Source organism: Spodoptera frugiperda, chromosome 21 (genome assembly GCF_023101765.2).
Source record: "Spodoptera frugiperda isolate SF20-4 chromosome 21, AGI-APGP_CSIRO_Sfru_2.0, whole genome shotgun sequence".
Taxonomy (NCBI): Eukaryota; Metazoa; Arthropoda; class Insecta; order Lepidoptera; family Noctuidae; genus Spodoptera; species Spodoptera frugiperda.
This window is the reverse complement of record NC_064232.1, coordinates 6,183,002-6,209,491: the sequence shown is the minus strand read 5'-3', so window position 1 is coordinate 6,209,491 and position 26,490 is coordinate 6,183,002. Positions and strand designations below refer to the sequence as shown.

General features: G+C 37.5%; 2 protein-coding genes across 2 annotated transcripts; one reads left to right on the top strand and one right to left on the bottom strand.

Annotated features, from left to right (window-relative positions):
* Positions 1–240: 240 nt before the first annotated feature.
* LOC118280342 (zinc finger protein 563) lies at positions 241–15,046 on the bottom strand. The gene is made up of 3 exons (XM_035600326.2): positions 14,698–15,046; positions 10,818–11,559; positions 241–2,966 (listed from the first exon to the last, which is right to left on the bottom strand). The coding sequence occupies exons 1-3, from the start codon at positions 14,764–14,766 to the stop codon at positions 1,759–1,761; spliced, it is 2,019 nt and encodes a 672-aa protein (XP_035456219.1). The 5' UTR covers positions 14,767–15,046; the 3' UTR covers positions 241–1,758.
* Positions 15,047–15,907: 861 nt separating this feature from the next.
* LOC118280343 (protein dj-1beta-like) lies at positions 15,908–23,268 on the top strand. Its single transcript, XM_050701973.1, has 6 exons — positions 15,908–16,074; positions 17,764–17,872; positions 18,697–18,816; positions 20,157–20,271; positions 21,152–21,297; positions 22,359–23,268. The coding sequence occupies exons 1-6, from the start codon at positions 15,989–15,991 to the stop codon at positions 22,461–22,463; spliced, it is 681 nt and encodes a 226-aa protein (XP_050557930.1). The 5' UTR covers positions 15,908–15,988; the 3' UTR covers positions 22,464–23,268.
* The last annotated feature ends 3,222 nt before the right edge of the window (positions 23,269–26,490 follow it).

The window sequence follows — 26,490 nt, the reverse complement described above, 5'->3', positions numbered from 1 at the left end:
GAAAACATCGTGAGGAAACCTGGGCTTATAATTTCTAATTGTAAGTTCGAAATCGCCAACCCGCATTGAGCAAGCGTGGTGATTAATGCTCAAACCTTTTCCGTGTGAGAAGAGGCCTTTGGTCAGCAGTGGCCACTTATAGACTGTTGATGTGTAGGTAATAGGTACTACAAAAATGCGATATGATTATCGAAAAACCATATTTTTATGAACAAAAACTTTGTTTATTTTTATATTCTGTTATCTATCGGACAAGCCCTGCTAGAAATCCCGTTTGCGTCAACATCTAACATTGATAACCTTTATTATCTAGGCAATAAGGGTTGTTTCCGAATAACACTTTGTAAAAAGAGTTGAATTTCTCGGTAATAGCACGGAGTCTGGAATTGTGCCCGGTATATGGCAATAGGTTCGCCCCCTATTACATAGCACTTATAACACTAAAGGTAAAAAGTGGGTGAACATTGTATAGCAGCATTACGTGCCATAATGTGCACCTCTGCCTACCCCTTGAGGGATAAAAGGCGTGATGATACGACGAAAAAGAGTAGAAGAACAGAGTTGAAGAGAACGATGGAGTTTCTTGTTCGTTCTTCTCCGTACTTTTTAAATATCTGAAGTAATAATTGCCTTACTACTGTGGAGATAAGGTTGAATTTGCTATGTCAATTAATAACTGGATTTTCGTATCGACTTTTGATCGCGTAAAAATTGACTTAAATTGGTAAAAATCCGAGTAAAAATTAATCTCAATAAACATAATATAGTAATTCAATTAATTCTACCTATTTATTTATATTAATTATTGATAATATTTACAAAAGAAAATTATTAAATTCACAATTATTTCGTTAAAGGTAAAAAACGGACTGCTCATTGTATTATTGAGTGCGAGAAAGAGATAAAACGATATAGCTATCCTTTTCCAACACATTAATTGACATACAAAAGTTATAATGTCAAATTATAAGTTTGAAATCGCCAACCCGCATTGAGCAAGCGTGGTGATTAATGCTCAAACCTTCTCCGTGTGAGAAGAGGGCTTTTGGTCAGCAATGGCCACTTTTAAAGACTGTTGATGTGATGATACGTAGAAAGATTTTTGAAAGCAGGTGGATGCGAAGAGCTGAAGATCAAGCTCAGTGGCCGGATACTGAAGACGCCTATGTCTAGTAGTGGTCGGAAACAGACTCATGATGATAATTAAACAAGGATGAATAAAGGTTGTGATGAAAACATATATAAAAGTCTTACAATCGTTTCATCTCTTTTTAGCATAACTAAAATAGTATTAAACAGTCCATCTTCCATCTCTGTTACTCACACTATATTATAGTAAAAAAAAAAAACAAAAGACATGGAGCTTATTGTGAAAAAAATGTCCAGTTAATAGTCTATTGCATTCATTACTCGACAACGTAAAAAAAAAAAAAGATTTTTCTGAAATATTAATTGGGGCAAAAAAAAATTACCTCACCCTTACTACCGTACTCATAGACATTTAATGATTACTTAAACTATTCCTTAGTAACGATTTTGTTGCGAAAACAATTGCTAAGGACTGGGTTAAGTAACCATTAATGACTCTGAGTACAGCGGTTATTTTCCAATACAGAGCAGATGAGAAACTACAATATAACAGCATTTAAAGAATAAAATGACAAACACCCCCTTACTTCTTAAAAAAGCCCCCCAAAAATGCAATAGACTACACCAAAATCACCTTTTTGCTGTAAAAAAGCTCCGTAAAACTAAAAACTATGAGTGTTCACTCACACTATCCTTCTGTTGGCACTCAAAATCTTTTTTCACACTCAAATTTATACTTTCCGTATCTTCTGTGACTTCTGGACTCTTCATAAGGTTCAGACCATTCTCGAAATCTTCTTGAGAACCATGTTTAAACTGTAGATGTTTCTCCATACTAGATTTTTGCACACACCGGTAAGAACAATGGGGGCATTTAACCGATTTTTGACGAGGCCTATAAGGTTTACTTTGGTTTTTAATATCAATTTTATCACCCTCTTTCTCATTCAAATGCCTCTGTTTATGTTTAGTTAAATTCGTTTTCTGGACACATCTGTACGAACACATGTCACAGCTAAAAGGCTTTTGGTCCGTATGCAAGTACATATGCTTGACTAAATTAGGCTTCTGTACCGTCCGATACTCGCAGAACGGACAAGCGAAAGGCTTGTAACCCGTATGCGTTCTTTCGTGAACGACTAAATTATTTTTTTGCGCACATCTATAATCGCAGTATTGGCACCTAAAAGGCTTCTCTTTCATATGAACTAAGATATGTTTCGCCACATTATTCTTTTGCCCAGATTTATAATCGCAAAACGTGCATGAAAACGGTTTTTCACCGGAATGCGTTCGTTCATGAATCTTTAAAATTGCAGGAGACTGACATCTGTAAGCGCACTGGCTACAACTGAACTTGCCAACTTTCTCAACTAATTGCTCATTATCCGAACAAGATTTCGAGTGGTGTTTCAACCCCCTTTTTGAAGGAAAAACATCATTACACTTATAACAAATATACTGCCCTTTGATATTCATTGAAATATCTTCAGTAATCTTATTCTGTACACTAGAATCATTCTCATTTTTCGCTTCAGAAAAATTCTGGTTATACTCCGAATAGTATATTTTATTTTCGTCTGTCGGTTTCAAATTTTCTTTTGGCTCCTCGCATTTTTCTTTCGCGCTATTCAGACCGCCATCTTGGCGTAACTTTTTAAAGTCTTCTTGGTAAGGGCTAGTGTTCTCAAACTGTCTATGTACGACTAGATTTTGGGGATTTTCTCTTATGTTAGTGTAGTTTTGGACGTAGTTTTGTGATCTAGAGTAAAGGTCTATTGAGTTTAATGCAGGAACGTTTACATGGGAGTTGTATACATACATCTGATTGTCTGGGTGGACTGGTTGTTGCGGCTGCGCGTGTTCGGGAGGCAAACCTGGAAAGAGGAAATGTATTTTTTAAATATTAAGTCTTTGACTGCCAATAGAAAACTGTTGAAGGCAAATCCTCGGCTAACGTCGGTCACCGGTGACTCGGGACCAATGTGTTAATAGGATAGATGACTAATTTTTATTTTAATGTCCGTCTTGTAGATTATTTTAAAAGATTAGACACGTATTTTTTTCTTAGGAAAACAAGTACTTTCGAAGATATATTGATTTGAAATATCGCGTGACGTCACTGCTAGGTACGTTTTATACGTAGAAATGACGTATTTGCTCCCACTTTGATTCGTTTTATCATAGTATTGTTACCTTATATGAAAAAATTAAAAAAATACGTGTCTAATATTTTTTCATTAGCTAACTGACGGACTAAATAGATTTTAAATTTGTATACCCCGTCATCATCCTTATTGAAATCATCGTCAGTTATATTTATGGACTTAGCAACTACTACAAACGACTGCCCGCGTAAACGTGGAATAAGCCTGCGTACGCCTACTACGTTATTTCAGACTATAATCTACCCCTGTCCCAAATTCCATCGCCATCCTTTTAGCCGTTTTGAGGTAATTGAGTAACAAACAAACACACAAACTTTCCTATTTATAATATAAGTTAGATTGGGTAAATACTAGCTGAAAAAATTAATCAAACCTTTAGAAAATGGTACCAAAATGGATTGATAGAATACAAATAAATGCTATGACTTTGACAGACTCCTGCCGTCCCCTACCAAGGTATAATCCGCGATGTTACGTACGTAATGCAGTCGCAATGAAAGTGAGCAAATTTATTAATATAAAAAACTCGTTATATGACCTTTAATATCACGATATAATGTATATTTGACAAAGGTCAGGGAGCCAAGTTTTATCTAATGGAACGAGATGTCTGTCTACCCCAAGTTGCTAGGGAAGATGATTGATGATAACCATTATCATCAGTCAAAATAAGGCCACTGCTGAATTAAGGAGTCCCCTATTAAAAGGGAGTTTGCCAAAATAACGCTTTTTTATGGAACAAGCCGGTAAACGACCATTTTTTATGGGACAACCCCTCCACAACCTTCCATACCGCTGCAACTCCTGTGCACCAGGATCTACAGTCGATATCACCATGAAAACACCGGAGTACTGAAGTCCGGCGCGTCGCAGGGAAATGAATGACTGTCTTGGATCCCACAACGAAACAAATCAGAAGATGTTATTAGAGGAGAAGAAAAAGAAACGGACAAAGCAAACGGATCACCTGATAGTAAGCAATCGCCACCGCCCCTGGACACTCGAAACACAAGTGCGTTACCGCAGCCTCTTCGGGATTAGGAATTTAAGGGTTCTTGGGGAATCAGGAATTGAGAAAATTGGGGGTCTCCGGTAACCTCACTCACACAACGAAACACAACGCAAACGTTGTTTCACGTCCCGATGATGATTAGGGGGATAATTGAGCCTCCGGTTATTTATCTGCTTCTCTTTGAGGGGGAAAATCATCCAATGACTTCTCCCGCCTCGAATGAAGCGAGAGTGTCAGACTCTTTCTGACAAAAAACCACCCCGTTCCTACTCCTGCTTTGAGCCGGAGGCCCGGTAACCTTTTACGTTGTCCGCAGCTCAATGTCAGACTCTTACTGACAAAAAACCACCCCGTTCCTACTCCTGCTTTGAGCCGGAGGCCCGGTAACCTTTTACGTTGTCCGCAGCTCAATGTCAGACTCTTACTGACAAAAAACCACCCCGTTCCGTCTCCTGCTTTGAGCCGGTGGCCCGGTAACCTTTTACGTTGTCCGCAGCTCAATGTCAGACTCTTACTGACAAAAAACCACCCCGTTCCTACTCCTGCTTTGAGCCGGAGTCCCGGTAACCTTTTACGATGTCCGCAGCTTACTGACAAAAAACCACCCCGTTCCTACTCCTGCTTTGAGTCGGAGCCCCGGTAACCTTTTACGTTGTCCGCAGCTCCGGATCTCTTAGCATAGCTCTTACTTTACTATGACACATGGGCTTTCCAAAAACCGCTAGATAACACGAGAACAAGTGTCAGATAACCCAATGATAACCCTATTTGATGTTTATAAATAACTGGTGATAATGCTAGTTTTATTTTATTAAAATCAGTGACCCATATTCTTTTATGTGCGACGGGCTGCTATGGGTCGACTTTCAGATTTGATTCCTGCATGGGACAACCCTTTTTTTTTTTTCAGGGCGGAAAATAATCCAATGACTTCTCCCGTTTGGGGTGAGGCGAGAGGGAATGTCAGACTCTTACAGACTAAAAACCACGCAACGCAACGTTACGCCTTTTATCCCCGAAGGACTAGGCAGGGGTGCTCATTACATTACGGCACGTAATGCCGCTTTACAATGTACAACCGTTTTGCACCATTTGTGTTTTAAGTCCCATGTAATAGGGGGTGAGCCTATTGCCATATACTGGGCACAATTCCAATCTCCGTGCTACAACTGAAAAAAAATCGTAATACCGAAATGAACCCAGTAATACTTTGCCCGGGAAGCAAACCCCGTTCCTTTTCCTGCTTTGTACCGGAGCCCCGGTAACCTGTTACGTTGTCCCCCGCTTCGGATATGGGACAATCCTGACGTGTAATTGGGTATTACAATCTGTTATCACCACACTATTTGTATTGCCTTCAAACGTCATTACAACATCGAAACACCCAATAAATCTTTGTCCGACCCATCCATAACCACGGCAAACTTGCACCTACTTATCAAGGCGACCGTTGCAAACAAAAATCAAGATCCTGTGACCTTTTTCTCTACATACATACATACAAATTAATTCATGCATTATTTTTTATGTTCAAAGCAGTTTTTTCCATACAGACGAGTTTAACAATCTTTGTGTTAAAACGAATTCAGGTTTAAAGATGAGATCTGATGTAAATTGCTATTTTAGAACCGACTAGAAACTAGTGGCGCCTAATAAAAAACTAGTAAATTGGGATGCAAAGTTTGTGTTAGAGAATTGTGTGAATAGAGATAATATTTTATTGGAAAAAGCTTTTAAACATACTATACTATGATATTATAAATTGGAAAGTCCGTTTGTTTGTCCTTTCTTCAAGTCGGAACGGAGCAAGTTTATGACATACATATTTCTTTTTGTGTGAAGTTAGACTAACTTACTACAACAAGTAGCCTATATCCCAGCCCATTTTTGTCTCTCCTACTTTCCTATAATGTGGGGATGTAAGGTTGTATGGAGCATTCGGCAATTTTTAAAATAGAAAGCTAAATATTCGAAAAGCAACCCCTTGAAAAAGCGCGTTCGAAGCCGCGGGTCACTAAATAGAAAAAGTTGTTGCGGTTCGTCTAAGATACCCTATACATCAACATCATAGCCTATTGTCCACCGTCAGAGTAGAATACATTTGCCACCACCCCCTTCCTGACCAAACGCTGATCACTTCCAAATCGAGATGTATGTTTAGTATGGTCATCGAGACTACCAAATATCAGAGAATGTGAATCAAATATCAGATTGATGAGACGTCAGGAAGAGGTTAAAATTCCAGCTATTTGATTCAAACACATGGGACTAGTTAAATAAAACCGTTTAAAAAAACTGTAGTCACCCTTGCTCTTCCCACAGGAGTAAGAGCTGACTAAAAGACGATTTGACAGATATTGAATCTTGTAAACAGTGGTCTTGATACATCGCAAACCCTCATATATTAGCTCGCCGCGTCGCGTTCCGCGGTCATCTTAAAGAGCCATCAGACCACCACAGATCGGGCCCAGTAGGGCTGATGCCTGATCTGGAGCTGCAAACTACCTAGCGGGCTTACCGGGGCTCCGGCTCGAAAAGCAGGAGTAGGAACGGGGTGGTTTTTAGTCAGTAAGAGTCTGACACTGACACACCTCGCCCAAGGCGAGAGAAGTCATTGGATGATTTTTCCCTAAACAAAACCGTTTAAAAATACTGTCGTCACCTCTATCCTACTCTTCCGTAAGAGCTGACTAGAAGAAGATTTGACAGAGAACCTTGAAACCTATGGTCTTGAGAAGCGTGAGGACACAAACCCTCATTTACATAGGAGGCCCAAACTACAGCAGTGGAGTGCCACGGACTATTAATGCTGATGATGTCGAGTCAAAAACACAAAAACAGCTGCACAAACGACCAAAAAATTTGACAATGACCTCAGAAAAATTATAATGAGACCCATAAAAAAATTACAACCTAGATTAATTAATATAGTTATAATAAAATCGTACGTTATGCATTCGCCGCTCAATGTGCACTGCCCCTTACGACTGACGTCAACGGAGTGATTTGAATAAATTATGAAAACATTTTATTTAATATATTAACGACTACTACTCGCATTCGTACTTGACCTTGGCGCATAATGTTAGAAATGTGAAAATAATTCATTAATGCTTTTAAATAAAGGTGTGGTGAGATAGAAAAAGATTTAAGATAGGATTTTCGGATAGGACATGCCGGCCAAAACATGCGGAGATTTAAGATGCTTCGCAAGCATGACAGTTTTTTTTAAGAGGGTAAATCATCCTAAGGATACTTGTTATAGGAGTATATTCATCTAGTTATTTTAAAGGTTGACGTGTAAAAGTGTTTTTTTGGTAACCTATTTGCAGAAATAAATATCATTTATCATTTATAAGATGCCCGCTTCTCATGCATGACAGTTTTTTTTAAGGGGTAAAAAATCATCCTATTTTCCTCCCGCTTTGGGCGAGGGGGAGCGAGAGGGAGTGTTAGACTTTTACTGGCTAAAAACCACCCCGTTCCTACTCCTGCCCTTTGAACCGGAGCCCCGGTGAACCCGCTAGGTAGTCCGCAGCTCCGGATCAGGCATCAGCCGGAATGATGGAGAGTAGAATACGTTTGTTATCACCCCTACTCTTCCCGTGGGTGTCGTAAGAGCCAATTTATAACCGAAATCAATAAAAGCTTAGCAGAAACGAAAGTTTAGCTGAGTCCGTTTCCACCAGTACTAAGCTATGTGTACCAATGAATATGATTGGCGAAAGCCAAACGCATCCACAGCAACGTAGCATAGCACATCTTATGTGGAAAAGCACACTTAGTCTGCTTTTACTATAGTATAATATTGATTTCATAATTGCAGATTTATCAAAGTAAAACATCACGTTACAATCAATAGGAGTCGAGAAGCGAGTGATACCGTGAGGCAGTAGCTAGTTGCATACTAACCCATATATACCTGGCGACCTGTTAATAACCCATTCTACTATAATTCAATGACTAGTATAATTTGCTGCACAATATCCAAAAACCGGAGACCTAATTCCCCCTTCCCAATCCCCGATTCCCGAACAACCCTGAAATTCCTAACCCCCAAAAAACCGACAACGCACTTGTAACGCCTTTGGTGTTTCAAGTGTCCATGGGCGGCGGCGATTGCTTACCATCAGGTGATACGGCTGCTGCTGATCTGTCTGCCATAAAAATAAAAATGGGCTAAGGCCCCTGTTTGTCTGCGAATCTGTCTACCTTGAGGGCGTGCGTCATTCGCTTGCCGGCACACGGCCTCCATTAGAGAACTTTTTGCCCCATCGGCCAAAAACTTATTTACTTACTAGTTAATTATATTATTCAAATGTAATGCAATCTGCGCATTCTATCATATACAAATATATTAATTTAAATAAATAAAACATTTCAACGAATACATCTTGTTTTTTTAATGCACTCTAAGACGTCATTGTTTATAAATCATTGCAAAACCATTTGAATCATAAATAAAAGTTTGATGTAACCTTTGTAAAGGGAACCGCCTTTTAAGGAAAACGTCGTGAGGAAACTGTTGCATTAAAAAATGGCATTTTAGTGCTATTTTTATGAATGGAGAGTAAAGTTCACGTATGTTTTTATGATATAAGCCGGTAAACGAGCATACGGATTACCTGATGGTAAGCAATTGCTGCCGCCCATGGACACTCGAAACACCAGAGGCGTTGCAATAGCGTTGCCGATCTTTCGGGGTTAGTCATTTAGGGGTTGTTGGGGAATCGGATTTTGGGAAGCGGGTAATTGGGCCTCCGGTAACTTTACTCACACAACGCAAGCGTTATTTCACGTCAGTTTTCTGTGAGGCCGTGGTACCACTCCGGTCGAGCCGGCCCATTCGTGCCGAAGCATGGCTCTCCCACACTTAACACAAATCATTTGATGGTAAGGTAAGTGATCAGCGAAACCCATGGACATCTACAATCCTAAAGGAGTTACAGGTGCATTGTCGGCCTTTGATGGTAATTTTGAAAAGTGGGAGAGCCATGATTCGGCACGAATTAGTCAGCTCGCAGTTTGACACAGCCTCACAGAAAACTGGTGTGAAATAAAGCCTGCGGTGTGATTCGATCTTCCGATCCCTGAATCCCCTATCACTAGGAAAAGCCATTTGATGAGTTATCCCAAAAAGTGATATAAAAATGTTGACATAATTCAATACTTTTTTAGAAATATCTAATTAAATATATCTGTTGACGTCATATAGCATTTAACTGCTAAAGTGAATATTAGGGTTTTACGATTGTGAAACAAGAAGACATATTGTGCCTCGTAGTGAAGTAAATAGGTTTCTCAACGGTCAGCAAAGCGCATGTACTGCCCTAAGTGTTGCAAGAAAACTAACAGGTACCGGGGCTCACTCAAAGCAGCGAAGGAACGGGGTGGTTTTTAGTCAGTAAGAGTCTGACACTCCCTCTCTCGCCCAAGACAGGAAAAGCCATTTGATGAGTTATCCCAAAAATCCCCATTTTTGGGATAACTCATCATTGCAAGCGTACTTAAAACCACTTACCATTAAAGCTTTCTTGCCAGGTTATAAAAAAATTGAAAAGGTTAATTCAGGTATTTTTGCGACATTTTCCCAGTATTGAGAGAAAGATGGGTATATTAAAAGGAATCTAGATAACACTAATACCTAGATCACTATAGCGAAACGCAAAAAGCTAGATATTCTATAAAACCATTTAACTATTATAAAACAAGTTTGGTAATGGATTCAGTACGAAAATACTTTCAATTATAATATTCTTAAAGGTTATAATGCTGGAAAGGTTACACCTACATTATGAATAACTGATTTTACCGGTCAAATCAAATAATTTTAAGTAGAGAGCTTCTTCGAATTTTCAACATAACTGGGATGGGATGGATGTTGGATGGATGTTGGGTGGATGTGATGGCAACTTTCGACATAACTGGATGTCTACCAACGGCAATGTTTGGTACATTCTGACATCTTACAAGTTATATGTGCTTTCTAAGATTATTTAGACACCACTGACAAACGGTGAAGGAAAACATCGTGACGAAACCTGGGCTTAATTTCTGATTATAAGTTTGAAATCGACGAAACACATTTAGCAAGCGTGGTGATTAATGCTGAAACCTCCGTGAGAGAAGAGGCAATTTAATACTTACATACTAAAATCCACGGTAACTTCAGAGAGAAAAGATAAGTGTGGGAGAGCCATGCTTCGGCACGAATGGGCCGGTTCGACCGGAGTGATACCACGGCCTAACAGAAAACCAACGTGAAACAACGTTGTTGTTGTTTCGTTGTGTGAATGGGGTAACGGGAGGCACAATTACCCCCTTAATAATCCCCGATTTCCCAACAACAACAACAAATTCCTAACCCCCAAAACGCCGGCAACGCACTTGTAACGCCTCTGGTGTTTCAAGTGTCCATGGGCGGCGGCGATTGCTTACCATCAAGTGATCCATCAGCTCGTTTACCGGCTTATACCATAAGAAAAATAATACACATAATAATATGACCGATATTAGAAAAGGCATAAAATATAAAAAAAAAAACTCACCATTTAAACTCGAAACACTGTTGATGACAGGATTAATATTCTCATAGAAATATCCGTCATCCTCCTGTTCAGACTTAATATGGAAAGGCATTGGCAGCATATGCTCTTGTTGGTCCAAACGCTCATGAACGTTCATCGGAGCCCCAACCAACCTTGGCCCCAAACTTTGATCCAACATATGAGGATCCTGCATCACTATAGGAGTCCGCCTCGTCTCATCCTGGCCCAAAATCTCCTGATCCATATTCTGCCTATTTAAGTGATGAGACAAATCTATCTCATGACTTAAATCGTGAGGCATATCCGTTCTCAAATCGCTTATCCGACTCAAATCCGCGTTCAAATTCTCGTTCAAATTCTGGGCTAGTTGACTCAAGTTATTTTGCAAATCTAAATCAGACCCTAATGATCTTAGAGACAAATCTAGGTTCCGGCTAAGATTTTGCCCTAATAGATCGTCATGCCTGTTCAGATTTTGAGGTAGTTCGTTCAAGTTATGCACTAGATCCAATTCTGATGTGATGTTTCGTTGCAAATGTGCTGGTATCTCATTAAAATTCAAGTTTCGTTGTAAGTGGTTCGTTTTTAGCATTAGTGATGATATTTGTCTAGGAGAGAGAGGTAGTTCGAGGTTGTGAACGATTGTGCTGGCTACTGAGGACTGCATCGCTTGATGGAGTTGCTCCATTGATAGTGAGGAGTGTTGGTAGTCAGTTGGTTCGAGCTGGTGTGACCTTTGCAGCTGTGGAGAGGAGAAGACATTATTGGTGTGTGATTTTGGTAAATAAATGGGAGAGTAACAGTTGTGGATCACAAAAATTGGCTCCGTGGGGGAATCGAACCCACGACACGTTGCGCGGCAGCCAATTACCCAGCCACCGCACCAACCGTGCAGTTTTTACCAGAATTATAGTTATTGAAAATGTTATAAGAGGGATTTTGTAGCTTTCTTCAAATGAAGAAACAACTATAGTATTTAGTAGCTGATCTGATTAGAATCTCAGCACGGTTGGCGCGGTGGCTGGGCAACCGGCTGCCGTGCAACGTGTAGCGGGCAAGATTCCTGCACGGAGCAACTCTTTGGTATAGGTGTCATGTGTATGTGAACTTGTATGTTTGTAAACGACACAGGAGAAAATCCTAGAGCGGGGCATGTTATTTTTTTTTAACTAATACATCAAGCTGACATTCATTTTGACACCTGAATGGTGTAAGAAAGAGACGTATTGAGGAAACAAAATGAGCAAAATCAATTTTCTAACAAAACGAAATTTACTTGATCTTGAATTATTGAAATAAGTCAAGGCTAACGACCAGTTTTATGTGTTTAAGTAATAACAATAAATTAACACATCTAGGTATTTTGTAAAAATCTAACGAGCTTTACAACTTTTTACTAAGCATTTTGTTTTATTTGTCACAAATTTTACCTCAATTCTTAAAGTTACAATAGATCCATAAAAAATACTTCTTTTTTGAGGGGGAAGATCATCGATTGACTCCTCCTCCTCCTGTTCTACATTACTGAAACTGTTCTTTACTCCGCAAAGAGTAACGAACAGTCTCTTGCTCGTTGATAAACATGCGAAACCATGTTTTGGAAGAAGCACCCCTTTTTTAAGGGGGAAAAACATCCAATGACTTCTCCTGCCTTGAGCGAGGCGAGGGGGAGTATCAGACTCTTACTGACTAAAAACCACCCCGTTCCTACTCCTGCTTTTCAAGCCGGAGCCCCGGTAAACCCGCTAGGTAGTCCGCAGCTCCGGAAAAGAAGCACCTAGCTTCATTGACGGACAGACTGACAGACGACTGTTATTTTAACCAAAAAACATGGTTAGCTCACGTAAATTAATGGAGAAAAGCTCAACTTGTTTCTTAGCTCCAATTCTATAGCTCTACGCGGCGACATCACGCACGCTGCTCATTATGAAGAGTACTGTGTGACTCGAAACTAGATAACTTCTCTCCATTAATTTACGTGAGCAAACCATGATTTTTAGTTAAAAAAATAGTCCATTAATCCATCCGTCAGTGAAGCTAGGTGCTCATTTAAAAGTGTAGTTTCGAATTAATGAGAAGAACGAACAAGAAAATCCATTTGTTACTCTTTTAAAAAAATACCAGTTTACAATTTCTGAACCAAGGATGTTAAGGATATCCACATCCGTAACCGAAACTATCGGATATCCGAAATAAAAATATGTATATCCATTTCCGTAACCGAAACTGAAATAAATGTTCCGGATAATTTCGGATAGGAGCGGAGTCTAAATAAGACTTGAGACAAGTTACGAAAAGTTACTTATAAGCAGATTGAAGTAGTTACCTGCCAAATGATGACCAATATATAAATAAAACCTTTTATTTTTTTTTTAAATGTTGCCCCACATTAGGATTTTCTCCTGTGTCGTGGGTGCGTTTACAAACATACAAGTTCACATGCACATACCCAGACCCGAAACAACAATTTGTGGATCACACAAAGAGTTGCTCCATGCGGGAATCGAACCCGCTACCCGTTGCGCGGCAGCCAGTTGCCCAGCCACCGCACCAACCGTGCTGTCAAGTTTAACAAGAATAACTTACAAGAATTAGATCACCATTAATTTGCTAAACAAAGAAAAAGTAATTTTGCCAAATTAAAATCTATTTACTTAATGATTGCATATTAGTTATTATAGTTACAATATCAAATTTCTTTGATAAAATAAATACCTGTGTTACTGCCATACTCAGAGTTATTTAATGGTTACTTAACCCAGTCCTTAGCAATTGTTTTCAGAACAAAATCATTACTAAGGAATAGTTTTAGTAATCATTACATGTTCTTTGAGTATGGCAGTTAGACTTTTTGTTTAATCACTGCAGGGTGTCATCTGAAAACCAGCATTGGGCTCATACACTTAACACAATACTGATATAGATGCCCTTTTGATGTGGACATGCACAACAGTATTACTTAATATGTGGTTGAAAGGCTAATTGATCTTAAAAACATCACTATTTTTCACACATAATTTGTTGAAAAAAATTCACTGATTCTGAAAATATCACATATAATACCGAATATAACTCTATATCGCAAAAAAATGTTGCTTAGATCAATTTTATTAGCCTTTCAATCATTGAATTAATTTCTGTTTTTATTTTATTATAAATAAATGGCTTTAAATAGGTTTAAACAGAGCGGAGTGGAGGTTAGGGAGGGTTTTTGCCCTGCAGTGAGATGATCAAGGCTGAAATCTAAAATCTAAAATCTAAATAGGTTACAAGATAACACTTTACACAGTACATGTCAATCTCTAAAATAACTAAATAAGGATTTTATCTATTTTCACTGATTTCTTCTATTTAGCCATTTCTTTGTTCTTATATTTACTCTTTTAAGTTCATTATTTTTATTTTGTACTATGTATACATTTATGTATTTTATTAATTAATCTTTGTATTTGTGTGTGTCTTATGTTGAATAAATGCATTTTTCTTTCTTACTAAGTTAATTTCTTTCTTTCGAATTATTTTCTTAGTATAACTAAGCCCTACTTCTTTTATTTCTAGCCATTGTAACACAGAAAGTTTTTTTTTTCAAACATAGAATCATTAACAAAGCATAGATAATATCTATTATCTACAAAATGTAGAATATATATAAAAAAAAATCAAGACTAATTTTTGTTTACTTAACCAATTAAATGTAAAAAACTTGATCTTTATAATAAGTGCACTGTTAAAAACGGAAACCAACAAAAACTGGTGGCGCCAAAAAACTAGAATACATCAATCGGGACCCAAACCCGGAACTTCAGTCACGTTATCAACAGTTTTTATGTGAAAAACGGAACGGATTTGAATTAAAACAAACAATTAATGAATTACTTACGCTTTCGAGGTAAAACTTGTAATTATCATCGTCCATGACATTCTGGTCCTCTCTTTTCACAAAATCCATGATTTTACACGGTTTTTTACTATGAAAAATTTGAAAAAATAATTCTCAGTTACTATCCATAGTACGAACCTAACCTAACAAAACACTAAATTGTATGACTTAAAATAAACACTTAAAAAACATGTAAATGCGTAAATTACACTAGATATTGCTAATCACATGACTTTTTACTTAAATTGTGAGTATAATTGTAAAAGTAATAGTATAAAAAATGAGTTTTTCGTAGTCCTTTCCGATTCTCTGAATGAAAGAAAGGAAGCTGAGTATAGACAAGTAGAGTTGCCGTCAACGAACATCTGTCGGGGATGTCGTTACCAAATTGGATTTACCCGTTTTGTTTACTTTATTATCCCATAATGTTTTATGTTTTTTGTTACATTATTTTTAATAATTAACTTTTGGTTATTTAAAATAAAAATCAGTAGATTTTCTAAAAGTAATATACTATATACTAAGTAAGCAACAAAGACTGAATTAATAAAAAATATATAAATAGATCAAATATTATCATGTATTGACGATGGTAGTGTAATCGGAAGTTAGGGATGTATCCTAAATCCAAACTACCTTATTAAGTTTAAACTATTCTTCCAATGAACATAATTTTACCGAAATTTCTCGAAAGTTTTAATTTTTTTATTTCTTATAGGGATGAATTATTATCATCAGCATCATTAGCCGAGAGACGTCCACTGCTGAACAAAGGTTGAATTATTATGTTATAGTTGAATAGTGAGACAACCAATTTTATCAATTTTTCGTTATTAGAACTTAGTTTATTATTGGGTAATTTTCATTTCATTCATTAATAGGTATTACTGGAAACAAATATTATTACATTAATTATACATACCCAATTAATATAACGATATTTATCGAACTGTTTACCTGATTTTACTCAATATTCGGGATTCGTTAATAACTAGCAACACTGCCATAGACTAAATATTATTTGTTTTAAGTTCAGAAATCATAAACTACAATCTTCCATTTTCACTCAAGTAACAAAAAAGTAAGTAATTACGTTATGGAATTTAAATTATTTCATTTACGTAATGATCAAATAATATAATTTTACATTGAAATGATCAATTTTTATTGCAACTTGAATTTATTAAATTAAGCTTACAATAAAGGTCTATTTTCTAAACGAATACCGGTATTACTGACTTTTTGTTTGACCTTCACAATCCACATATTCTGTCAAAATTCCCGTTCTTAGATGGTGCTCAGTAGTTTTATAAAAACAAAATTTCACTCGAAATATAAGTCATTATTGACATTTAGTCTTAACAGTGTGCAACAGAGGTAAGTTCTTCCTATTTACATTGCATTGTTAAACTTTATATTATAGACTGTTCGAGAATTTCATATAACTAACCCAAATTACGTAGGCCGCACTTTGGTTTTGCTAATTAGAATTTATTATGAACCTTAAAACAGAATAAATAAGTCTTAGTATACATTAATTAGTAGGTTTTGGTATTAATTTTGATGATAAAAGGGTAGGTTGTTCAGAATTCAGAATCTTTTATTATCATTTAGGTATATTATCTCTTGTTTAAATAGTAATGGATCAACATTTGATCTTTTTAACACCGGCTTACATTGCCAGAATTATTTACGTAACTACACATAATATGAAATGAATATTCAGTGGTTTTCGTTTACTTCACAATGATTTATTCAAAATTTTTTAAATTAATCTTTAACACAATATTAACAACTAAATAAAAGACAACTAAAATTTATTTACTATTCTCAAACTATAAAAAAATTGGCTGCTAATCGAAAATCATCATTGCCACACAATTTGGTAATGCTGCAAGCCTTCTGGGCAATATCCAGTCTTAACCCATTCACCGCATATTATATGGTATATGCCACACATATTTCCGTGTCCCTACCGCTCGTGTCATATTGCTGCAACAGAGAACATGCATGATTTTTTTTATTCTATTCACACGATTGCTCCTCCTTATTTAGTGTAGATATATTTTTTTCAATTTGTAGCCGCGCACTATGGGCATTGTTAATGATATTTAACTGGGTGTTAAAAGGGATCAATTACAAAGTTTATTTTAAATTTCTTTAAGATTTTTAAGTCAAACATTTCATTTATGTTGTTGGAACTATTCAAGTTGCATTTTCCTCCAGAGCTGTGGACAATATAACAGGTTACCAGGGCTCCGGCTCAAAGCAGATAACGGGATGGTTTTTAGTCAGTAAGAGTCTGACACTCCCTCCCGCCTCACCCAAGTCGGGAGAAACCATTAGATGTTTTTCCTCCTTAAAAAGTTGCATTTTCCTCAATTAGTGTTCATTTCTTGCATCTAGTGAATATATCTAGGTTGCATTGCAAAACCACAAGTCATTAGTGCACAGTTTTCCTTGTTTGTCAACATTCTTAATGCATAATATTGCACTCCCAAGCTTAGTTATATGCTTTACTCAAGTAACAGTATTTGTGGCCAGACTAAGGCAGGCGAGCAACCAGTGGTCATTTGTCTACAGTGCGTATCGTAGTGCGAGTAATCGCCCGCCTCACTCGCACACTCGCTTATAGCCGAGCTACACAAATATCAGAACTACACACTCGCTTGCCACGTCTCGCTTAACTCGTTTCTAGTTCTAGCTCTACTTGTAAACTCGTATCATCGTTGCCGGTGGGACAACTGCCTTAGTATATACAAAAATTCTAAGTTTTTTAAATTACAGTGACTTGTGTTAAAGTGGCAGTCTTTTGACTCTTTGTCTGTATTTTTGATTACATTATTGAGTAGTGCTTCAGTAGTATGGAATGGTACATCCTGAGCCAACTGCTTTAGTTTGGAAAAGGATGTCATTTTTAGACTAACCAAGAACTCTAGATAAAATTTTCATCTTATTTTAAGTGACTCTACTAGTGTGGAAAAGCTAATAAATATATAAACTTGATTTCGAAGCAACATACTAACAAACAAAAAATTTCTAACTTTTTTATATATATATTTCCAGATATTATAAAACTTGTCCCGCAATGTCGAAGACAGCGCTAGTGATTTTGGCCCAGGGTGCTGAGGAGATGGAGACTGTCATCACAGCCGATGTGCTGAGGAGGGGAGGAGTAAGTAGCAGTCTTAGGTCACTTCCCACCAGAGATATTCTATGTAGCTATACTACGAAGATGTAATAGCTAAGCTGTGCTAGTATGAGTTTGCTTTACGTTTAAAGTAATCGAAATGAAAGCGCGTTCGACGAATGATTGGTTGGCTTATTCGAGCTTATTATGGTATCCCAAAAGGGGTAGACAGGCGCGCGCCATCTGACGACCACAGAGGCCCAGTAGGGCTGATGCCTGATCCGCAGCTGCGGACTACCTAGCGGGTTTACCGGGGCTCCGGCTGGGGTGGTTTTTAGTCAGTAAGAGTCTAACTGCCACACTCAGAGTCATTTAATGCTTACTTAAACTATTCTTTAGTAACGATTTTGTATGGAGAACGATTGCTAAGGACTGGATTAAGTAACCATTAAATGACTCTGAGTGTGCGAGTAACACTTCCTCTAGCCTCGCTCAAGGCGGGAGAAGTAATTGGACGATTTTCTCCCCTTAAAAAAAAGTACCCTTAATACGAGTTAGCTTTGCGTATAAAGTAACCGAAACGAGAGCGAGTTCGACGGTGGTTGATTTTTTCGAGCCGGCCAATCGGAGACCCCTTTGGATATCACATTAAGAGTTTTTTGGGGGAAGTTCATCCAATTACTTTTCCTGCCTTGGGCGAGGCGAGAGGGAGTATCAGACTCTTACTGACTAAAAACCACCCCGTTCCTACTTCTGCCCTTTGAGCCGGAACCCCGGTAAACCCGCTAGGTAGTTCGCAGCTCCAGGGTATTAAGGATACTGATCATAAATACACCAGGTGGCAATAACACTTGTATTACAAATTCCAGGTAACAGTGACTATAGCAGGTCTGGATGGAGCGGACCCCGTGCTGTGTTCCAGGCAGATCACCATTGTGCCCGACAAGGCACTCGACGCGGCTCTGGCTGAGAATCCCATTTATGATGCGGTATGTATCAGATCAAGACAATTTTTTATGGTATAGGTACTAGCGACCAGCCCCAGCTTCGCATGGGTGCAATGGTGATATATTACGCATGTATTATACATATAAACCTTCCTCTTAAATCATTCCATCTATTAAAAAATCCGGAGCTGCGGACTACCTAGCGGGCTTACCGGGGCTCCGGCTCGAAAAGCAGGAGAAGGAACGGGGTGGTTTTTAGTCAGTAAGAGTCTGACACTCCCTCTCGCCTCGCCCAAGGCGGGAGAAGTCATTGGATGAATTTCCCCCTCAAATGTGTTCCCCTCAAAAAATTATGATGTCCTAGCGACTTGCCCCAGCTTCACATGGGTGCAATGGTGTTATATTATACATGTATTATACATATAAACATTCCTCTTGAATCACTTTACCTATTAGGTAAAAACCGCTACGAAATCCGATGCATAGTTTTAAAGATTTAAGCGTACAAAGGGACATAGGGACAGAGAAAACTATTTTATTTTATACTATGTAGTGATTCTGGTAAACGAGCAGACGGATCACCTGATGGTAAGCAATCGTCGCCGGCCATGGACACTCGAAACTCTAGAAGCGTTACAAGTTCGTTTATTGGGCGTTAGGAATTTAAGTTTTGTTGAGAAATCGGGGATTGGGAAGATTGGGAATAGGGTAACTGGACCTCCAGTAATCTCACTCACGCGGCGAAACAGAACGCTTCGGTTGTTCCACGTCGGTTCTATGTGAGGCCGTGGTAGCACTCCGGTCGGGCCGGCCCATTCGTGCCGAAGCACTTATGATTTCTGTTGCATCATAGTAAAAATAAATAGTCCGATAGTCGTGGTAGCCCAAGTTAAACGTACTTTCCAAGATTATTTAAACACCATTGACAAACGGTGAAGGAAAAAACATCGTGAGGAAACCTGGGCTTATAATTTCTGATTATAAGTTTGAATCGCCAACCCGCATTGAGCAAGCGTAGTGATTAATGCTCAAACCTCCGTGTGAGAAGAGGCCTTTGGTCAGCAGTGGCCACTTATAGGCTGTTGTTGTTGACCCGACAGGGTCCACATTGTGTCATAGTTTACCTCCTAAGTCTTACATGTGGAAAGCAATAAAATATTGAGTATTGTATAATTGGAACTTAAAACGGGATATTTACCATGTTTTTTAATTATTATGAGTTTCCGATATTTCGGCACTGTTGCAAGCTGATCACGGATAAACATGATAAATATCTCGTTTTAAGTTCTAATTATAGTGTTAGTGACCATGTCAGTTTAAAAACTTATATTGAGTATTAGTATGTTCATAGTAAAATACATTGTTTATCTTTTATCTTCCAGGTGATCCTGCCAGGCGGTCTAGAAGGATCGGATCGCCTGTCTAAGTCGGTGGTAGTGGGCAACGTCCTCAAGGAACACGAACAGAAGGGAAAGATTGTCGCTGCTATATGTGCTGGTAATTACATAGTTATTTTATAGCTTTTTGGATCCGCGTACGTCTTTAAACTGCAACCAACCACCGAGGCAGCAGCATTCTTATAAATACATTCGCGATACTCAAGCTGCCTGCCAAGCGTGGGAATTATTGCAAACCTAAAGTCAAGTTTTACCACAAATTCCTCAGTTAAATCCCCCACTGAATCTGTGCTTTCTAAGGAAACAGTCACAGTCTCTGGAACCTTGGGTTTCTCTTGGATACTTGTAGTCGCTTGGTTCTTTACTGGGTCCATTTATTTATTTATTTATTTGAATAGAACGGTACAAGCCAATGACACTATTCAACACCTTACAAAAATTAAAAAATATAAAATTCAGAAAATTAATATAAATATTAATTATTAAATATTCATTCATCCATCTTTTTTGCAAAACTTCAAACATTCCGACAAAAATAATCATAAAAGTAACCTAATGAAAGTCGTTGGTTGACATTTTCAAACAGACTATATTTATTGATGAATTTTTGCACCTCATTTGCACATAGATGGCTTATATTTACCATTGCATTTTGGTAACATTCTAATAAAACCCTCTCATCTACTCACCTCCACATCTCTCATTTTGAGCCACAACAACAAAATTAAATTAAGACGCGCGCGTATCAATGTTCCGGAATACCTACTAGTCTTCCGATAACGCGGGCGCCTCGCTGCTAACAGCTGATCATGCGAAAGCACGCCGGCGCGAAATTGTGTTATTGTGATAAATATAAAACTAATGAGTATACAACAACAGTTTCTTCAGGAAAGTTGTTTGTAATCATGAGTACAATCACGTGTTTCAATATCGTTCACTAATTACCTGTTTTTATTTAATGTTTATTTTCCCTGTCACAGCGCCCACAGCGTTCGTAGCGCACGGCATAGCTCAGAACAAGAAGGTGACCTCGTACCCGACCACTAAGGACAAGATACCGGCCGACTGCTACACCTATGTGGAAGGCGAGAGGGTCGTCGTCGATGGCAATGTTGTTACTAGCAGGGTAAGTTGGTTATTTAACTAATTTTTAGGAAACTGAGAGTAAAGTTCCCTAAAAGTAAATGTCCACAGCATAGGCGTAGTCAGGTTTTAGTGGAGGTAGTGGATCAGGAGGGGTTCAAGAAAGTAAAACGAACAAAACAATCAGTAGTTAATATTACTAACTACTTACTTTTACTAGCTACTTAAATTGTATCTTAACTTTTCGGGGGGGGGAGGGTTGAAACCCCAACCCCCTCCCTGGCTACGCCTATGGTCCACAGGCCATCAGTACCCTTCGGGGATAGAATCTCGTTTGGAGCTCAGATTGACTAACTCGAATTAATCAACCAACGCGCTCTCGTTTCGACTACTTTAAACGTAAAACAAACTCATACTAAGGATACTGGCTTTCGCACTACTAAACTTGAATACGTTTTATCTAAGTTTGACCAGTATGTATGTGTATTTATTCGCGATTATCTTCGCGTGTCAACATGTCGAATATTTTTTCATAGTGAACTAAATATTACTGCAACGTCACGCCTTTTATCCCCGAAGGGGTAGGGACATTACGGCACGTAATGCCGCTATACAATGTACATCCACTTTTCACCATTTGTGTTATAAGTCCCATGTAATAGGGGTTGAGCCTATTGCCATATACTGGGCACAATTCCAGGCTCCGTGCTACTACTGAGAAAATTTTCGAAAAATCGAAAATAGCCCAGCTTGACTGTCCGACTCGGGAATCGAACCCGAGACCTTTTGCCCGGCAGTCGCACTTACGACCACTCGACCAACGAGGCGGTTAAGTAAGCCGTAAATTAGATTTTTAACTATTTTTTTTACCGTAAAAGCCGATAACACGCCTGTAACTCCTCTGGTGTTGTGGGTCGGCTTGATCGCTTACCATCAGGCTTTCTCACTCCTAAACTTGAAAACGAGTAGCGAATATCTTAAAAAAAATATCTGTTTTACCTGTATGTATGTTTGTGCGCGATTATCTCGCATTTCGCTGAACCGATTTTGATGCGGTTTTCAGCATAGTACTTTTTATTTAAGTTTTCTTTTTCTTCATTCCAGGGCCCCGGCACAGCTTATTGGTTCGGACTGAAATTGATCGAGTTACTGACTGGCAAAGATAAGGCTGATCAAGTAGAGAAAGGCATGATCATCACTGGATACTAGAAATCTGCCATAATTATAATATAGACTAACTGCCGTACTCAGAGACATTTAATGATTACTTAAACTATTCCTTAGTAACGATTTTGTATCGAAAACAATAGCTAAGGGCTGGGTTAAGTAATCATTAAATGACTGAGTACGGCGGTAAGATTAATTATTATGTTATCAAAGTCAAAGTCAAAATTATTTATTTCAAATAGACCAGGGAAGGCACTTTTGAACGTCAAAGCAAATATAATAATATTAATAACGTCTATCTGTCGGTCAGTCCTCTAGTGAAGGCTTACTCACGTAACTGTTTGACGAGGAACTCGACTAGTTTCAAGCCATGCTAGAGGCTCATATTCATGAGCAGCATTCCGCGACACACGACGCGGCGATTGTTAGCTACTCTAGTAGTAGAGGCTATGAAAATATGAGCTCTTAGCATGGCTTGAAACTAGTCGAGTACCTCGTCAAACAGTTACGTGAGTAAGCCGATAACATAATAATTAATTTAGTATGTCTCATGCAAGTTATAATAATATAAGACTAAGATTTTTGTGTCATTTCTTTTAAAACTTAAGTATACATTTTTATTATATGATTTGAAGAATCAATATATTAGATAAAACAGTTTACTCACGGAAATAACCGTCGCCGCATATGCTGATTATGATTAAGAGCCCCGGTCGTAGTTCGAAATTAATTGAGCATACTCGAAAGTTTGTGAGTAAGCTGTATTATCTAATTATTGATTGTATTGTATCCACACAGCTTTTTGTTATGTATGCATAGCATATTATTATAATATTTTTTTTTGAAATATATTGTCTTTTTTTTTTTTTTAGAGAGAATCCATGGATATTCTTACTTCATAGTTCATTTCTATGAAAATCTACACTTTTTTATGGTATAAGCTGGTAAACGAGCTAACGTATCACCTGATGTTAAGCAATAATCACCGCCCATGTACACCTGAAACAACAGAGCAAGTATAACGCATACTTGCGTTGCCGTCCTTTTAAGAGTTACGAATTTAATGGTTATTGGGAAATCGAGGATTGGGAAGGGGGTAATCGGGCCTCACTTACACAACGAAACACAACGCGAGTGTTGTTTCACGTCAGTTTTCTGTGAGACCGTGGTATCACTCCGGTCGAGCCGGCCCATTCGTGCCGAAGCATGGCTCTCCCACACTTTTAACATATACTCCAAGAAAAAAAAACCATCATATTTCTGGCAATTCTTTATAATTTAATTGTTATATGAGTACAATATATAGAATTAAATACTAAATACTTAATTCCTAAGTAACATAAAAAAAGTTTAAATGCATTAAATGAGAGCATTATTTTATCTCCAATATTAAGAACAGGGATGCTTGCTTCAGTCCAAAAAAGGGGTAGGCAGAGGTTATGAAGCAAATACAAAGAGGAGATGTCATAACTAGATATCCTTAATTTATGGATAACCGTATAATAGGCATGTTTCCTACTAGTCAAATTCAATACTTTTTTCGAAACGTCAAAAACTATATTTTCTATGAACTTTGTATGAAATACTCTATTACGACGTCATAAGTTTTTGACGTCAAATAGCAGACTTATTTCTAGAAATTTAGCTAGAAAAAATCGAAAATTAAGTAGTTCATCAAACTTATGAATGAGAGTGTGATTATTTTTGAATATTTTATTGTATTGAAAAGTTGTAATAATTTATTTTTGACCCAGTCATCATCCCTATTGCACCTGCTTTATAACGGAATAACAGTAACTCTACGACTTAATGCTAAATATCTTCATAATACCTACTTCAAAGGGAGGGCAAACCTATTTCTTTTTATTATTACATAGTACGATTATTGAGGATTACGAAAATAACATAATATTACTTTGCCCTCCCTTGGAATCGAAAACATCCCTGTTCTTAGTAAAATAAATCATACAATTTTAATTTCTAAATATTGCGATATTTCTTTAAGTCAATGGTTTAACTAATGACTTATTATAATGATATTAAACCTATTATCCCTTAAGGGGTAGGCAGAACTAGAAGATTATGTGCAGTCAGTAGTAATCTTTAATATTAATGTATATTATACAGTATTAGTATATGTATAGACATCAAGCCATCCCAAACTTCTTTTTAAATAAGGATAACATGAGTATGTTGCTATTATAATAAAAATCGTGAGAAATTCTAAAAAAACTAAAAAATCACGATCTAATGACGTAGACTGCGCGACGTCGCCAAAAAATACAGTTTGGGATAAATTAATGTGCGTCCTAACCTAATATTACACAGATAAATTAGCATATAGACCAATTAAATATAAAATTAAATCTAGGTATAAAAACCAGTCTAGATAAAAGTTGAGTATTCCTATTTCCTATACGAATGAGGAACAAAAAATATTATTTGGCAATTTTATAATACTAAAAGGCCAGTTTCATCTATAATATCAAAAGAAGTCGAGTTTTCCTTCCTGACGCTATAATTCCAGAACGCACGAACCGATTTCCACGGTTTTTGTTGTTGATGTGTTCAAAAATGTTGTTTTAATTATGAGCCCCTTGAATGGTTCGAAACTGGTCAAGTTACCTCGTAAAATAATTAAATATTTCAAAAATTAGGCAGAAATGGTTAAGAGATCCAATAGTATGTATACAAAAATATTACGCCTTGTTAAACCCAGTAGGGGTAGGCAGAGGTGCTCGAATTAAATCTTAACCTAACACCCACTTTTCACCAGTTATGTTATAACTTATAAGTTATATCCTAACCTAACTTATAAGGAGTTATAACTGCAGAACGCAGGGCCCAATGCCAAACTCCGTACTAGTTCAATTACTGAGATTTTTCGAAAATTGTTCTTTCGTTCCTAACCTACGTTTATTCTAAGTATAAATATTATGTATCACTAATTATAGTAGACATACGCTCTTGACTACGCAAAGGAAAATGGAATTACAATGCTAATAAAATAAAAACTACAGAACCAATCTGAATCAACTATGATTTTATATTAATTACTATGTTATCGGCTTACTCACGTAAGTAATCGTTTAACGAGGAACTCGACTAGTTTCAAGCCATGCTAGAGGCTCATATTCATGAGCAGCATTCCGCGACACACGACGCGGCGATTGTCGCGCTGCTACTGAGCAACTAGCATGGCTTGAAACTAGTCGAGTTCCTCGTCAAACAGTTACGTGAGTAAGCCGATAACATAATAATTATTTTAGTATATCTCACGAAAGTTACAATAAAATTATTATATTTATAGTTAATGTAAGTCTATTATCTAAACACTAAGTATATGAGAGGAGATACGATGTCCCAAAATTCCTTTACGCTTACTCTATAATATTACATAGCTAGCTCTAACTTCTAAGAAACGATGAGTAAATAATGATATTACGACTAAGTAGGTACACTACAGTAACCTAGTTATCCTATTGAGTGTTATCTTGAGTCAAAGACATTCTTTGTTCTATTGCTTCCGCCATATAACATCACGTATTCTAAGTATATGAAGATTTACACGTGTTTATAAAAGTAATGGTATTTTTCTACCAGAGATGTGCTAATAGCTAGGCTGTGATACTATGTGACTGTTTCCACTGATACTAAGCTATGTAGCTGTGTGAGGAAGATGCGCAGCTCGAGTATGTGATGTATCGGTGGTAGGAAAACCATCTATAGCACGCATCTTTCCATATAAAAAACATAGTTTAGCTGAGTCCGTTTCCACCAGTGCTAAACTATGTGTACAAATGAAAATTGTGAAAGATCCGTCCGACCCGTCTTTGAATCCAATAGTTATTCGTGTATGTAGATACACTTAACCTAAGGTAATATTAGTAAAAAACATTTTTGCGTAGTGAATTTTGTACGAGAAAACATAGGTACCGTACCGTAATTTAAGAAAACATTCCAAATTACTTGTTCCGTGTAGGAATCAAAACCGCATTCAACAAGAGCGTATTCTGATTATCCGATCCGATATCGGTGTCGCAAATAAATACGACATTGAAGTGGTTTT

Coding starts and splice junctions, on each gene's coding strand:
- LOC118280343 (XM_050701973.1), top strand. CDS start 15,989: ATGGTGCTCAGTAGTTTTATAAAAACAAAATTTCACTCGAAATATAAG. Junction 17,873..18,696: donor ATGTGCTGAGGAGGGGAGGA/GTAAGTAGCAGT, acceptor TACAAATTCCAG/GTAACAGTGACTATAGCAGG. Junction 20,272..21,151: donor TGTCGCTGCTATATGTGCTG/GTAATTACATAG, acceptor TCCCTGTCACAG/CGCCCACAGCGTTCGTAGCG.
- LOC118280342 (XM_035600326.2), bottom strand. CDS start 14,766: ATGGATTTTGTGAAAAGAGAGGACCAGAATGTCATGGACGATGATAAT. Junction 11,560..14,697: donor ACAAGTTTTACCTCGAAAGC/GTAAGTAATTCA, acceptor TCCTCTCCACAG/CTGCAAAGGTCACACCAGCT. Junction 2,967..10,817: donor CAGTGTTTCGAGTTTAAATG/GTGAGTTTTTTT, acceptor TCCTCTTTCCAG/GTTTGCCTCCCGAACACGCG.